This window comes from Armigeres subalbatus, chromosome 3 (assembly GCF_024139115.2).
Source record: "Armigeres subalbatus isolate Guangzhou_Male chromosome 3, GZ_Asu_2, whole genome shotgun sequence".
Classification (NCBI taxonomy): domain Eukaryota; kingdom Metazoa; phylum Arthropoda; class Insecta; order Diptera; family Culicidae; genus Armigeres; species Armigeres subalbatus.
The window spans coordinates 160,620,078-160,636,776 of record NC_085141.1 but is presented as its reverse complement, the minus strand read 5'-3'; the positions used below and the strand labels follow the sequence as shown (position 1 = coordinate 160,636,776).

Here is a 16,699-nt window from a genome sequence, read left to right as displayed (position 1 = left end):
AGCGTGCTACACAATGGTGTCTTGTCCGACCCTAACCGTAGTTGTTGTAAAACAAGGATATAGGTATTCTGTCACTGTTACTATTCCTCCTCGTAATCGATGAGATTATGGTAGGTGCAACTGACCGTGAACCAAACCGCGGGCTGCTATGGCAGCCTATAACCATGGAGCACCTAAACGACTTCGAATTGGCTGATGACGTTGAACTCCTCGCTCAACGGCGCTCTGATATGCAGAGTAAGCTCAACGACCTTGCCGAGCACTCTTCTTCGGCTGGTTAAGTCATCAACTTCAACAGAACCAAATCGTTGGATGTAAACACGGTGACCCCTTCTAGTTTCATAGTAGCCAAGCAATCAGTGGAACATGTTGAAAGCTTCCAATATCTTGATAGCCAAATGGCGTCAGACGGCGGTACCAAGATCGATATAGGCGCACGGATCAAGAAAGCAAGGGCTGCCTCTGCGATTTTAAGAAATATTTGAAAGAAACAGGCAGATAAGTGAACGTGCCAAAATACGAATTTTAAACTCTAACGTGAAATCTGTGAAACATGGTATGTATCAGTGGAGATTCAGTTGTGAGGCCACCAGGCCCGAATTATATATTGCATGCATCTGTTAATGAACACCTGCTGCAAGAATAGGGCCGGGTGATAATACATATCTGCCATTTTTTTATACAGCTACTTTCTTGTAGGTTATTATCAGCGTTGTATAAGATCCATCTCACATCTTAAAGTGTAATCAATGGGCAGGATCTCATTAATCCTACTCACAACTCTACAGACTAAAAGTCCTTAACATTATTTTGTGGTTCATCCACATAAAATAGGTCTCTGTTGTCTCAAACACTGTTGTGTTTTATACATTTTTGTGTAATCGAATGCCAACGTTTTTCGATGAGTAAATACCACATAGTGAGATATTGGATAGTTCGTCAAGTTGTGACCTTTCAGAAGCCTTTCCATTTGTTTCGATTGTAAAACAAAGAAAAATGTTGAGAAAAAAACTCCCTAAAGATTAGGGCCGATGTCCACAGCGTGCACGTAGTTTAAAAACACGCTACGTAGGCATCTGCCCTTAATCTCTGTTGCGGTGGCAAACGCGTTCAGCATCATGACGACCCGAATGGATTCTGACAGTTCAAAGCAGAGTCCGTGACGCATATCTGGAGTATGTAAGGCAGTAGGTACCGTACATATTGCGATTCGTTCTAGGTGTATCCATTATGCGATTTGCAGATGATATTTTGCAAGAAATTCAGAAAATGTACTTACCGAACCGTCATTTTCCACCAGGCACAGAAAAACAACGTCCTCGCGCAGCAAACGTACCGCAGCATGGAGTGGGTGTTTCGTCTTACTTTTCAGCATTTTGTACAACAGTGGACCTGACATGTGTTCGAAGTCTTGCGGCGTGAGATCGTCCCAGTGAGTTGAAATCAATCCGGAGCAATACTCTAGTAGATTGGATGCGCCCACATCCTCGGCGACACAATAGAACCGGACGCAGGACCGCACGGAAACTGATGAGACGAGGGCACGCTCGCAAAGACCCATTAAGCCGGGCAGCTTGAAATGGTGGGATGTTTTTAACAAATCTAGCGCAAGCGAATCGTGCTGTAGATCTACAACGTCGGTGTAGATCCAGCGAAGAAGTGCAAAACCAACGTCAGCGTCTAGATCAGACCAATCTAAAAATAACATATGAGGTTTCAGTCTTTTTGTTACAAGTATTTGTAAAATAAATAACTACCTAGTTCTGTTTTGTCCGCTATGACTTCCTCGCGCCATTCTTCACTGCGAGCATTCAGTACAAACTTGTGAGCAGGCATAGTTTTGTCCTTCAACTTGACGGTTACGTCCGAATATGTCCTTCGGCCAAACAACGTGGCAACAGTCATCACCAGGCGTGACGCAAAGCTGCTGAATTCTCCCAGGTCGCGATCATCGCTGGATGCGGCAGCTTTGCTGTACTTCCGTTCCAGTTCTGCATAATTCCTCTGCAACTTGGTGTATTCTTCCTTAAGTAGCTTGAGATGCTTCTCAAGCTTGATAGAATCGTTAACTGAGGCTAAAAGTAGATATAATTAAATTAATAATCAGAAATTCAATATAATGCTTAAATTAACATACAAATTCATACTGAAAGTGATTACAATTTACTTCCAGCTAACAAAAAATATTTCACCTGTCATAAGACGAGTTTAAACAATCCCATTGAATTCCACCACTTAATTGTATCCTGACAGATACGTATTTCGACCTCAACAGTAAGGCCGTCTTCAGTGTCTCGTACTTGACTCGACTCGTCGAGTACGAGACACTGAAGACGGCCTTACTGTTGAGGTCGAAATACGTATCTGTCAGGATACAATTAAGTGGTGGAATTCAATGGGATTGTTTAAACTCGTCTTATGACAGGTGAAAACATTCCACTAAAAAGCTCAAAATAATTTTCTTATCAAAAAATATTTGTAGTTTAGTATCGGTAGTCAATAATTCAATACGGCTGTTCATATATGTTATACAAACATACATAGCACTAGTTACTAGTCAACAAACGTCTACATATCTTGTCGGCCACTTCATATTAATAATTTTATTGCTTTTATATAAATAAAAATAAATGACATCACCACTAGGTGGATGAATTCCTGTCTTCAAACCGGCGAATGCTTGCATGTTTTGGTCAAACCAGTGATAAGATAACAACGCCAGAGAGCCTAAAGAGAGGCTAATGTTACGCTCGCATAATTCGTTAACACATCACCAGCATAAACGCCTCTCGTCTTTTCCTGCGTACGGGTGCGTGAACGAGGATAGGTGGGGAATCTGGATTTTTTCAATATCTGTCATGTGGAACGATTGACTATTGAACTATTTGATTTCTAGCATGTTTAGTTATTAGAATTAACAATCCGTATTAGAATTACCCGGTAAACACGCAAAATCTCCAAAAAATAATCATCGTAATCATCGCATTCAACTGTTCAGTTCTTTGGAAAGAATCAGTATTTTGGTCATTCTTTATACGTACCCATAATAAACGTGCAGATTCCAACAAACTTAATCGGATATACTGCAATCGCACACTTTTATCACCGAAAAGCAAGCAATTACAATAAAAACATAACTTTTTAATGCGAAATACACTTTTTGCACTTTTTGTTGTCTCCTGTGATCAATCACTGCAGCCTGCATCAAAAGAGGAAATAAATTAATGATGATGATGGAGAAATTTTTAAACTGTCACAAGAAAATGACGTTTCTAGCACATGCACAACCCAATGTCGACTTCACTCAACAGGTTGGTTTGTATACATGATACGCTACGTCGACTTCAGATGGCTGGAGCCACCTCTTGTTTGGTGTTTGAAGCTATATACGATGCAAGCGCACAAGGGCCATGCATAAATAACATAAAACGGGGATAAAGACAAAAGCAATAGGCAAATTTGAGTAAAGCTCATCGATCATTTCGACATCTGGTGGTCGTCACAAGAACCACGAAAAAAGTGTCGTTGGCCAAAAAAGTGCATTGGCAGCATACGGAGGGAGTACGATTTTCGCGTTTTCTGGTTAATCGAACTATTTATGAAAGCTGAAATAGTCGCAAATTGGAAGAAAATTCTGTTTTCTTTGGGATGAGCTTCCATCCGGTGGGTGGTTGCGTATGATTTTTCCCATTAAATAGCACATCTCTTGCAGTGCCTCTAACGCACTATCTTGGTTATAAATTCCCGGATTTCTAATTCGCGGCTTATTTGGGTAGGATTCATCGCCAACAGCTGCTTTAAGACTGTAAGAAGCCATTGTCAGTGGAAAACATGTGACCATATACCAAAAAGTGAAGTAAATTTGATGGAGAAAATTTGATTTTGAATGTAAATAATCGCTTCTGACGACTTTTCTCCCAAACTCTCGCAGCGCACTCTACCACTGGATCCTTCTCGAATTCGCCTATACCAAACTTTCAAAACGATTTATTGGATTTATCTGCTTTCCTCAACGTCGATTTGGCGAATCTGACTGCACTCCCCCGCAAACCAACACCATCAATAGACCAGTGCATGATGACGTAGGTTGACAGTTCACAGAGCTTTTTCGCCTCCGGCGAAGCTTCCGCTAAAATTGTTTCGTCATTTTATTCAAAAGATATTTTAGTTAACCAGATAAAGATTGTCGCTTCGGTTCCCTTTGTTCCTCTGTCCAAGGATGTTAACGATCATTCAGTAATTTGCGTTTGATCATTTAGTAGTTTGTCAATAACACATTCCAGAAGCTGAATTTCAAATTATGTTATATGGTGGACTTCTAGTGCGAAGGTTTTTCTACAACTCTGCCTAATGGTTCGTTGTTTGAATTCCACTAGTAACGGAGTTAGAGCTATAGTTTCAGTAACTTAGACTAAATGATAACAAAATTCCAATCATTTAGTTTAAGTTACTGCAACTAGCGCTCTAACTCCGTTATTAGTTGAAATCTAATAACGAACCATTAGGCAAAGTTGTAGAAAAACCTTCACCGCAGACAGACGTTCAAGTTCGACTCACTAACTTGTGTAAAAAACATGGCCGTTGGATTTCCAAGTAGCAATAAGCGAAGAGATGGCGCCACATGTCAAAACGGCAAACGTTATTTGCTGTTTTGTTTTGATTTTTGATTTCATCAAAATCTTGTAGTTTCTTGATCGGATCTGCTCGATTGGACTCCTTATAAAAATGCATGAATCACGCACACACGCGCTGTTCAAACATGAATCGAAAAATGGTCAGCACGCCAGAGATGATATTTGTTACTCAGAAGGGGTTATTTCATTTTTGATTCTTTTCCATGCCCTACTTGACTGGACAATTCGTTAGTTTTGCAATGAAAAAATCTACGATTTTCGGTCCAGGCACATGTTTTCAAATCACAATCGTCAAAACAAAAACCACGCATGTGAAAGCAGAACGGATCTAAAAGAGCCAACGCGAAATTTCCGAAAAGATGGTAACAGCATACACACATCACAATTCCTTTACTACATCGAGGCATGAACTGCAAGTAATTCTTTTAGCTACATTGTAAAAGTCAATTGTAAAGTCGTTCAGATAAAAATAATGTTTGCGGCCGTGCGGGGAGATTTTTGTTGAGTGTTTCTGTTTTGCTTCCATGATTCGATGGGTGGCAAACGCGGGTGGGGTAGAAGGCGATATGGCAAAACGTCAGTTTTCATGTAGCAATAAGTTGTATAGGCGGTGCTAGCTTGCTATGCAATTCCAACGTATTTAGATTTGAAAATTTACACAAGAAAATCGAATTCAAATGTATGAGCTTAAACGTCTGTCTGCGCCTTCACACTAGAAGTCCACCATACAACATATTTTGAAATTAAGCTTCTGGAATGTGTTATTGACAAACTACTAAATGATCGAACGCAAATTACTGAATGATCGTTAACATCCTTGCTCTGTCAGAAACATGTGTGGTACATAACTGTCAAATCGTATGTATTTTTCCTTCATTGACATCCCGCATAATCATGAACCATACGTAGAACGCATCTGTTATAATTAGAAAGAATAAGTGTTACTGGTGCGATGGTCTCACTAATAGTAGTTAACCATAAATGGACAGTCTCATATACTGTTTCAACAGTAGCTCAGATGGTAAACGGCCAAATGACCATATGAGTAATAGGCGGTTAAGTATAATTAACATTTAAATCCGGTCGTTTTTTCGAACAAAATTTTCGATGTACCATACATCAGTTGGTAGATGTACAATTGAAGAACTATATAATTACACATCGACAGCGTGGTATGTATTAACAGTAAGTGTTGATGTAGGGTTGGTATGGTAAATCAAGCTTAAAATTGTATGCTAACAATGAAGCGAATAGTGACAATATATCCTATAACGCATATGCAATTCTGACTGCATGGTATGTCGTTTTTCATTATGCGGGATGTAGATCCCCTGTCCTCGCCAGCAAAAGATGTTCCGGACTAGAAATACTAGAATAAGAGATCGGCGAAGACGCCATCTTGTTTCCAATCGAACCGTCAAAAGCGGTTCCATTTCGACTTGTTTACTTTTTGCGCCCATAAGAAGCAAGCAAAAAGTTCAAGTGCTGCCAGTATCATTTTCACGATTTCATGCATTTTCATACGTTGCCATTTCGACAGTTTTCACTCCGCCGGTCTCTGGTTATAGGGTTGCTATTCCGGACGGCGACGACAGCGACAATCTTTATCTAGTATTTAACTAAAATATTTTTTTTTATTCGCATGTAGACGTCCTCTGCGATTAATTTCATGCTGAATGCAAAGAATATCACTGAAATATTCGGATGACAGCAATTATGAACTAAAAATATGAATTTTAATTTTCCCCTCATCGTTTTTTCTTCTAACACCTTGTAAACAAGCTCTGTGAACAGTCAAAATAAGTGAGGTTAAGTTAGAGTTTGCATTGCCCCCCCCGCCCCCGCTCTTGTTTAGTGTCTAATACTAAAGACCCACTGGTGGGACAAGTACACGTGATACCACGGTTATATACCCTACACCACAGAGAACAGACGTTGAAGCTGCACTCAGTACAGATGTTCAGGTTTGAAGTAAACCACAACAAGGCAAATACAATACTGGTTGGATATCACAACGAGTGGAAAATAAACCTCTAAGTTGTTTTTTTTTGTGCGTATTTATTACCCGAAGGATCTAAAGCCTGGTAGGCTCGTAATGAATATTCAGCTACGAATTAAAAACTGAAATCAAAAGAATTGAGATAACGTACCTGATTTTTTATTTGATGTGCCAGATAGCTGCGGGAAAACAGAAGTTCTCTACATCTCTCCTTTTTCAATAATCGCCTGCTTTGAGCGTGCTTACAGCGGCACACTTGGAGTTAACTTTCTGAAATCAGTATGGCGAAAGGCATCTGAGGTTCGATTTCTCAAAATTAAGCAGCTTAATCGAAAAAATATTTGGTAGGCGTAGTAGCGGACACCATCCTTCATAATCGGTACCAAATAGTTTTTCATGAAAAGTTTCTTATTTTGAGAAAACCCGCGTTGGATGTCTTTCGTCATACAAATTTCTGGCGGTTAACTCTTGCTGGCTATTTTGCGCATATACTATAGCGCCTGGATTTGACAGCGGCGGGTAGAAAATCAGCCACTGCCAATAATTCATTGAGGCGTTTGAATAAGCCATTTCATAGAAAGCTCAAATGACAGGAGACCAAATACTAATATTTACATTTTACAAGGAACATTTGCGAAAATGAAATGAAATGATGATGATGATGACGAAATGATGATGGTTTACATGCAAATTTACCAAAACAAAGACCGAGCCCTCCACTCAAAATTTCGATCAGCTGTTCGAATCTGTCTCATAAAATGGCTTATATAAATTCTTTGGTCTCCCACTGGTAGGATTCTCGACAACATATTGAGGCTTCAACAGAGATGTCTGTCTATAGTTGTAAATTAGCTCTCAAGGCCGTGTTTCTTGAGTGGGCGAAAACCGGCCCCGGAATCTCATGGATGAACTCCTCATAGATGAGCTTCAATACCGGTTAGAAGAAATGCTGTGACTGAAATAAATAAAGTTAAATTAATCGATTTGATAATAATAACAAGAAGGCGTCTTTTGAGATTAAAATTCAGAAACATTTTCTTGTGTCTTTATTGGACAATTGTAGAAGTACAAGTATTTGAAATGGAATATATGAGTAAACCAAAGATCGCTAAATATTTTAAAACATTAAAACTGTTTAATTTAAATCCATAGGAAAATTACAAGACAAACGGACTCGGCTGATCTAGCGAAAGAATTAGAGGAAGAAAGAAAACGAAACGCGTCTCTGGTCATGAAATTAAAAAAAGCCAAATCGAACATAAAATCATTCGAAAGATCTGGAGAGTCAGGCAGTTTCGCTCGCTTGCACTCTACTATGCGCGATGACATTTCAGCTGAAGCTCACACTTCAGTACTTATGTCATCTATGAGTAATTTATCATTCGCGTCGCTTCAAGTACCGGAATGTAAGCCTGTGGATGGGGAGGAGGATGTTGATCGAAAGTGCTATGAGCAATGGAAATTATTATTGGAAGCCTCTATGCAACTAGCTGGAGTGGTAGACGAGACAACAAAAATGAATATATTCAGAATCAAGGCAGGATCCAAGTTATTGGATGTCCTCGTTATTGGACATCCAACGCGGATGCTCCCGACATTGCACTCTCCCCATATTCGAATGCGGCACATCGTTTGGACGCTTTTTTCGGATCAAGAGAATATACTTTCATGCAGCGGTAGAAGCTAAGATCGCTGACGCAACAACCCGGAGAGAAGGACGTTGCATACGTGAAAAGAGTTATCGCAGTAGCGAAACTCTGCGATTTCAGCGATGCTAATCTGGGAGAACAAGTGGCAGACACAATCCAGTCCCATGCGTTAAACCGAAAAGTTCGAGAGATCGGAAGGAAGATACTACGGAAAGGAGGCTCCATTGCAGACCTTTGGAAAAAGTGAGAACAGTGGAAATGGAACAATTGAACGAGGAAATATTCGCCAAGAGTCACGGAACAAAACAGGCCGAGGTCTCAGCTGTTGCCTATGGTCAGGCAAGAGATGATCAATCATGGAAAAACAACGAGAACACGACAAGGTATCGCCAGCAACAATTTTCACAACCAAGATACTTCGCGACTGCTTCGGGTAGCGGCGTAAATGCGACGAGGTACCAAGCGGTCCAAGAGCAAAGGAAGAGCGGAAACTTCAGAGGAAATCGAGGAGGCAGGGGATTCGATTGGCGACAATTCACCCGTAATACGACGACACGTATCGAGTGTTGGCGGTGCTTGAGCAGGTATCATCAACCATCCGAATGCCATGCTATTACCAAGCTATGCCGTAACTGTCAGCGTAAGGGACATATTGAGAGAGCCTGTCATCAGCGGCTATCGTCAGGAAATGCTAAACGTTGGAACAGCAACGATAATAAGGACACGCCACATTCGAAAAAGATCGCGATTGTTAATAAGGATGAGGACGACTCGGCCGATGAATCCGTAAGTGCCCCTAATACAGAATGATTTGATGCTCTAATATAAATTTGCTTATCATCTATATATAAGAATTGACTCGAACTTACATGTGAAATCGATTGCTTCATGATGCGTTTGTTATTCTTTTTGTTTTTTAACTACAAACTGAACTGCGTCGAAGAAAATTTTGATTTGTATCAAAACGTAATATTTTCTATTATTTTCATTAATCGATTATAGGAGAGCGGTTTACCAACACTGATTATAAAATCGGAGATTGAAAACGTAGAGCTTATTAGGCTTATTAGCTTATTAGCTTATTAGCAATCGTGTACGTACACGCACGTTTCACTCACACTTTTACTCGGTTTGTTTGCAACCACGAGCAGCTGTCACGGCCAAATCGAATGGGATTGTTTGCAACCACGAACCTGCGTTCGTGTTGGTGAGAAATGTCGGCGAGACCCTAATTGATGTTTGTAAACCCCAAGACAGAGAGTCATGTATTGCTAAAGAGACAGAAATAAACAAACAAGACAAATCAGTAAAATTGGAAAACTCCACGGTTGGTTAACTTTAATATTACAGTGATCGTTCGCTAATTGGGGCACGACCTCACCCCAACTAGCGAATGCCGTTCGCTAATTGGGGCGGTTTGACAAGCGTCAATTCGCGAATACGAAAGTAATGCCTCTACTCACTCTTATGGCAAAATCTCATTGCTATCTGTCAGACTGTGCGTGAAACATGGCCGCCAATCACCCATTCTTGTTCCTCCACAGCAAAATCCCATAAGGAACTGTCAGACTGTGCGTGAAGCATTTACCTTCGTAGTCGCGAATGTTGTTTACTTTTTGTATTGAACAAAAGAAAATTTAACGCGCCAGAAAATATCGATCCCGCCAAACACGGAAACAAAACGTCAACGCGTTTTTGACATCACATTCTGACGTTTAGCTGCTTTTTAATTGGGTTTCGCCCCAATTAGCGAACCCCCAACTAAAAAGCGCCCCAACTAGAAAAACCCCAATTAGCGAACGTTCACTGTATAATAGTATTGTGCGATTATTAGTTCTCATATGTTTCAGACAAACCCCAAACATATTCGAAACTTTCAAAATTCTTCATATATTGGAAAACCAGATGGAATCATAGTAGGCAGAATAGCAGGTGTAGAAGTAACCTTCCTAATAGATTCTGGGGCGGATGTTAACACAGTAGGAGCTGGTACTTTTGAAGTCCTCATGAACAAAGCTGAGTCGAGACAAGAATTGTTCTGTGTGCAAAACGGGAGTGATTTGCCACTCAAAGCCTATGCAACGTCGGCAGAGATTCGAGTATTGGCAACGTTCGAAGCAGAACTTGTCATTAGCGAAGACCGTCCTCGCTGCATGGAGAAGTTTTATGTTGTTCAGAACGCGCAGGCCCTTCTTGGTAGAAATACAGCAGTGAGGTACAGTGTACTTCAACTCGGATTAGATGTCCCTTTGCGTATGGAGACAAAATCCAATTTTCCGGGAGAAATGTTTTCATTAAACATTAGTAGGGAATTTCCCAAGTTCAATGTCGCCCCAGTGGTCCTAAATTACGATGAATCTATGGCTCCTTCACGAAAAATATTTACCAGCATTCCTCCATCGTTCCGAGCAGAGACAGAACGGCGGGTAAATGAGTTATTGCAATCAGGTATAATAGAGCATGTTGACAATACCATGGACAAATCCTACTGCTCGTCGCTTTTGGTCGTCCCAAAAGGGAAACATGATGTACGGTTAGTGGTAGATATAAGGGGACCAAACAAGGCCATTATTCGCAGTCCTTTTAAGATGCCTACATTGGAATCGATTATGATCGATCTGCTCGGTAGTAAATGGTTTTCCACAATCGATCTCACCAGCGCATTTTTTCATGTGATGTTGGATGAAAAGTCACGGCATCTGACGAATTTTTTCGCTGGTAACGGTATGTACCGTTTCAAGAGGCTGCCATTTGGGCTCACAAATGCTCCGGACATCTTTCAGGAAATTCTCCAGACTGAAGTTTTAGCTGGTTGCACAGGCGTCCGCAATTATCTCGACAATATATTTGTGTTCGGTTCGGCAAAGGCGGAGCACGACGAAAATTTGAAAGCTGTAATGGAAAGACTCAGCGAGCATAATGTGTCCATTAATAAGGAGAAAAGCGTTTTCTGTCGACAATCTGTCAAGTTTATCGGGTTCCAAGTTGGCCAAGATGGTTTGAAATTCGAGGAAGAGAAACTTAAGGCAATCCGTCAGTTTAGAAGAACGGAAACACAACAGGAAGTTAAGAGTTTTTTGGGCCTCATGAACCTTGACGAGAGGTTTATTATAAGCAGAGCCGAAAAAACTGAGAACCTGAGAGTACTGGCTAAATCCGACCATTTTTACTAGAATATGGACCTAGAGGAAGAATTTTGATTCATGAAAGAAAAGGCCTTGAAAACGATTTCCAAGCTAGGCCTTTTCGATATTCGTGACGAAATGGAGTTGTTCGTCGATGCTTCCCCAACCGGATTAGGCGCGGTTCTGGTACAGTATAGCAGCAATGGAATACCTTGAATAATTTCATGCGCATCGAAGGCACTGACTGTGACAGAACAAAAATACCCCCAAACCCAAAAGGAGGCGCTAGCAATAGTTTGGGGGGTGGAGCGATTCACCTTCTACCTGACAGCAAAAACGTTCGTGGTGCGGACGGACTCGGAAGCAAACGAGTTTATTTTCGGAGAAGGATTAAAGACAAACAAGCGATCAGTGTCCAGAGCAGAAGCATGGGCATTGAGGCTGCAAGGCTACGATTTTTCAATTAAACGAATTCCTGGTCACCTCAATGTGGCCGATGCACTCTCCCGCTTGATATCGAAGTCTCAGGTTGATGAACCCTTTGATGAACATGATGAAAGGCATTTGCTCTACTCATTGGACATTGAGGGAATGAAGATTACATGGCAAGACATCCAGTTAGAATCAGAAATTGATGTGGAAACTAGCGAAGTTCGGAGTTCCATGGAATCAGGGTTGTGGTCAAAGAAGCAATCACAGTACAAACTACATGAGAAAGATCTTCGGTTGCTAGGTTCGATCATATTCAAAGAGGATAAGATTATACTGCCTTTGAAACTTCGAGAAAAGGCGCTGCTTGAAGCGCACCAAGGACATATAGGTATTCCTGCGATGAAGCGTATTCTGCGTGAATACTTTTGGTGGCCTGGAATAAGTTCAGACGTGGAACAGTTTGTCAAAAATTGCATCACATGCGTAATAATCTCCAGGAAGAACCCCCCCATACCTCTGTCGAGCCGTCCACTTCCAGAAGGGCCATGGGAAATTTTGCAAGTGGATTTCCTTACCGTTCATGGATGCGGTTTTGGCGAATTTATGGTTCTAGTCAGTGGCGCCGGGAGTGGGTGGGACAAGTAGGACATGTCCTACGCATGAAAATACCTGGGTAGGACAGTCGAAGCATTGTCCTACCCATGATTTTGGTAAAAACATATATGGATAACTATAGGATCTAATATTATCAATATTGTTCTAGATAAAAAAATATCAGAGATTTCAAATGGTTTCCGTATGACCATAATTGTAAAAAAAAAAATCCGAAAGGCTCCTCAGAGTCTGTGAGGATTCCATTTCAAAAAATGCTCAATGATGTATTAAAATTTTCCAAGAATTCTTGAAGTTATTAATAGTTTCTGCTCTTCCATACAATTGTTGAAACATTTCTGCAAGTCAGGGAGGAGGCTAAGTGAATTTATTAAATTTTATGAGATATAGCGTAGCTTAATTTATCCTAGATGATTGTACTTCTCAATGCTTTCTACTCCGGAACTGATCAGAACTAGTGTAAATTGCATTACGATCCAAATGCAGTGTTGTCCTACACTCAGTGCGAAAAATTCTGCTCTTTGATTTTACTCCATCTAAACGATTTTAAAATCTTAGTTAAGTAAGTGTAACTAATAAAGGGATATTTGAATTTTCTAAATGTCATGTCAAACTATTGAAAAAATGACCACCAGAGCCTCAGGAGCGCGCGCACTGAAAATACACTGGAGTGTTTTCACTGGAGTGTATTTTCAGCGCGCGCTCCTGAGGCTCTGGTGTGAATTTTTTCAATAGTTTGACATGAGATTTAGAAAATTCAAATATCCTTCTATTAGTTACACTTACTTAGTTAAGACTGTAAAATTGTTTAGATGAAGTAAAATCAAAGAGCAGAATTTTTCGCACTGAGTGTAGGACAACACTGTCCAAATGCATAAAAATTGGGATCTACTATATTCTGGAAGAACACTTTTCAGCAGCCCTCAAATATAGAGCACTAACGAAGCCAGTAAGGTGGGAAAAGGAGAGGAATGTTAGTTTATAGTTATTGTTGCTACTAAAGACCGAGAATACTTGTGCAAACCCACGATATCACAGAAAGTTTCGTTATTTCGTTAATTCGATAGGATAGAGATCGAGTATTGACTAAGAAAAGTGATGTTTAGTCTATGCCACATTTTTTTTTCAAATAGGGACGAGCCTGGGATTGAGCCCACGAGCTCATGTCTGTAGTTACTAGACTAGTGAGCTCGTTTCCAAAAGCTCAAAAACGTATAAATATGCAAATATGAAGTAGTTTATGGTAATTGTAGCACATCCGGATGTGAGGTAGCAAGCCTATGAGAAAAACAGCTCTGGAAACTTCAAATAGTGGATTGAAATCTGTACAAAAACATAGGTATATACGTTTTCATGAAGTCTTAGAAGTTAAATATTTAAAATTAAAACTAACATAATTCTCGAGATTTCTGAAAATTTATTCAAACCTCTAAATAGTACTGAACACCCTGAAAGATTATTGATCGTTCTTTCCTGGCAAATCGTGCGGTTTTGACTCAATTTCCTCCATATGATCTTGCATTCTTTTGCAATCTTGATCTTCCGTACGATAAACTAACGAAATTATTAGTTTTAGGGTGCTGAAACGCCAGTGTTCGGAATATGAGTCATGTTCGGGATTTGAGTCAAAACGTTAGCAATGTTTTTGAAGGTGCAAATTCCTAGAAGTTAGTAATAATTGCTTAATGATTAACTATTTTATAAAATTTTCAGAAATCCTTAACCACTTCTAGGAACTTTTTTCAAATGGGCGTACATGATTCTAAGCTTGATTTTTGGAACGGCGACTGTGCTCATAAATGGAACTGTTTTGGTAAACTTATGTGCCTAACAGAAGGAATAGATTCCGATCTATCTGGTAGTACCGTTAGCTGAACGAAATATGCTGAATTAAGAGAGTATTAGCCATTTCAAATTTCAAGGTCAAACACAGTTACGCCTATTTGAAAAAAGTTCCTAGACTTCTAGAAGTTCACCCAAAAAACAGATCTTACAATAATTGTATAAAAACGTAGCATATACAAATCTGTAAGGTTTTTATACAGAAATTGTATTAAAATCTAACAAAAATTGTATATGCCCAATTATTATACAGTTTCTGTAAAGTTCTTATGCAGAACTGTATTAAAATCTGCCATCCGCTGGTTGGGTGTTAAAATGCTCGAAGATATTTTTTCTTGTAAATGCTCTATAAACTCTGGAATGCCTGTAATGTTGCCTGAGAACTTGCACAGCTTTGCTACTTACTAGCTAGCGACAGTCTAAAATAATGTTTCATCCATATTGAATAAGTTTTAAATCATTAGTTCAAATTTCATTTTTCTTTATGTCAGTAGGATATAGTTTCAACGAAACACAATTTGTATTATTGTGATCTAGAAAATGACATACGCGAACTTTTTCATTTTTATTATTAGAGTTTTTTGTCCTACCCACGTCTCGGAACGTGGCCGCGCCTCTGGTTCTAGTTGATACGTATTCACGATTTATATCGGTAGTGGAAATGCGTTCAATTGATGCAAAAACTACAAATGAAGCTTTACAAAAGATATTTTTCATCTGGGGCCTTCCTTTAGTCATTCAAAGTGACAATGGCCCACCGTTTCGCAGTACTGAATTTATTGAATTTTGGGAACAGAAGGGTGTCAAGATTAGAAAATCAATTCCCCTATGTCCGCAAACGAACGGAGCAGTCGAGCGCCAAAATCAGGCTATTGTCAAAGCCCTGACTGCAGCAAAGCTTGAAGGTGTAAACTGGAGAAAGGCGTTAGAGATATATGTACACGTGCACAATAAAGTTAAGCCTCATTCAAGGTTGTATGTTACACCGTTTGAATTACTAGTAGGCTGGAAACACAGAGGTACGTTTCCAGCCTTGTGGGATTCGAAACGAGAGAAGATAGACCGTGAAGCCACAGAGAAACAGACGTCTCACTTAGAACAAAATGCAATCAAAATCATCGTCACAAAACATTTTCGCCCAATGCTAAAACCACGGTGTGTGGCCAAGCGGAAACCAGATGGCGGTAGTGCGCAAACGTCAAACACAAGCAAAATCGATGGTAGCGCCATCGGTGGCCGATTGACCACCTACAAAGAATTAAATCAACCGTTAAAAAAGTGAACGATGGAACATGTGTTGAGTGAGACGTCTGTTTCTCTGTGGTGAAGCCATTCGAGAAAGAGATGCGCTTACAAAGCTTCAGAGTGCAACGTATGCTGATGCTCGCCGAGGAGCAAAGCATTTAGACATCACCGTTGGCGATGTCGTGATAATGGCCACCTCTAAGAAGAATAAGACAGATCCCTCTTTTTCTGAGGAACGTTATACAGTTTTAATGAGAAACGGAGCAAAAGTGGTCGTGAGAAGCAGTAGAGGAGTACAATACTCTCGTAATGTTCAAGACTGAGTACAGACAAGACAGTACTGTACTCCTACCGACTGCGCCATTGTCGGGTGACGCCATTTTATTTTATTTCACCACACTACTTCAATTTCACTGCACTTAAGTCTGTCCGCACTACTTAATTTCTGTCTTCACTTGACAACGATCATCTCAAATCTGACTCTGAATCCTTGCTGGCGTTTGCCTTTGCACAAGGCAACTCTCCAAAACTCTTGCTTGCTGTCCAGACATTAGAATCAGTTTACTCTCCGGAGAATGTGCAGTTTTGTTCATATTCTCACAGGTGGCGCATTCCTATGGTTTGATATTAAGAGCTTTCGTTATGTCAAGAGCTTTTGCCTTCACTCATATTCAAAGATATGCACACTGGTGCATGCCAGTATTTTTGAACTCCTAAAGTGACGAGATATTTTTATATTTATTTTATCTATCTCTTTATCTACTTACCTACAGCTATGTTGTGATAACTTTTTACTGTTCGTTTTGAAATAACTTTGGAATGTCGCCGTTATCCCGTGCAAAATCAGCGCTAGCATCAGCAAAAAATGCCGTTGTGCGCTAGTGTCGTTTTGCATACAAGAGTACACCAGCGCAATCGTGATGTGAAACAAAGTTTGTGAGTTGCAATGTCGACGTCGATGGCGTTGAAGTTCGGTTTGATTTTTTACACATGTTTTAGTCGAAATTTTGTTCGAGCCTCAATGTTTGTTCTTTGTGCCTATAGGCGAATTCGAGAAGGATCCAGTGGTAGAGTGCGCTGCGAGAGTTTGGGAGAAAAGTCGTCAGAAGCGATTATTTACATTCAAAATCAAATTTTCTCCATCAAATTTACTTCACTTTT

General features: G+C 40.1%; 2 protein-coding genes across 3 annotated transcripts in view; both read right to left on the bottom strand.

Annotated features, from left to right (window-relative positions):
• The window catches only part of LOC134225946 (rabankyrin-5), a 79,564-nt gene extending 76,353 nt beyond the window's left edge, over positions 1–3,211 (bottom strand). The window contains exons 1-3 of one of the 2 annotated variants that reach the window (XM_062706404.1): positions 3,042–3,211; positions 1,758–2,075; positions 1,280–1,695 (exon numbers count right to left, since the gene is read on the bottom strand). In XM_062706404.1, coding sequence (XP_062562388.1) covers positions 1,280–1,695; positions 1,758–2,075; positions 3,042–3,045 — 738 coding nt within the window. In that variant the 5' untranslated portion in view covers positions 3,046–3,211. The remainder of the gene's footprint in view (positions 1–1,279; positions 1,696–1,757; positions 2,076–3,041) is intronic. The other variant, XM_062706405.1, reaches the window with a different exon arrangement.
• A 4,344-nt stretch (positions 3,212–7,555) lies between these two features.
• The window catches only part of LOC134220856 (calcium/calmodulin-dependent protein kinase kinase 1-like), a 439,381-nt gene continuing 430,237 nt past the window's right edge, over positions 7,556–16,699 (bottom strand). Inside the window, exon 10 of the mRNA XM_062700013.1 lies at positions 7,556–7,588. Coding sequence (XP_062555997.1) covers positions 7,571–7,588 — 18 coding nt within the window. The 3' untranslated portion in view covers positions 7,556–7,570. The remainder of the gene's footprint in view (positions 7,589–16,699) is intronic.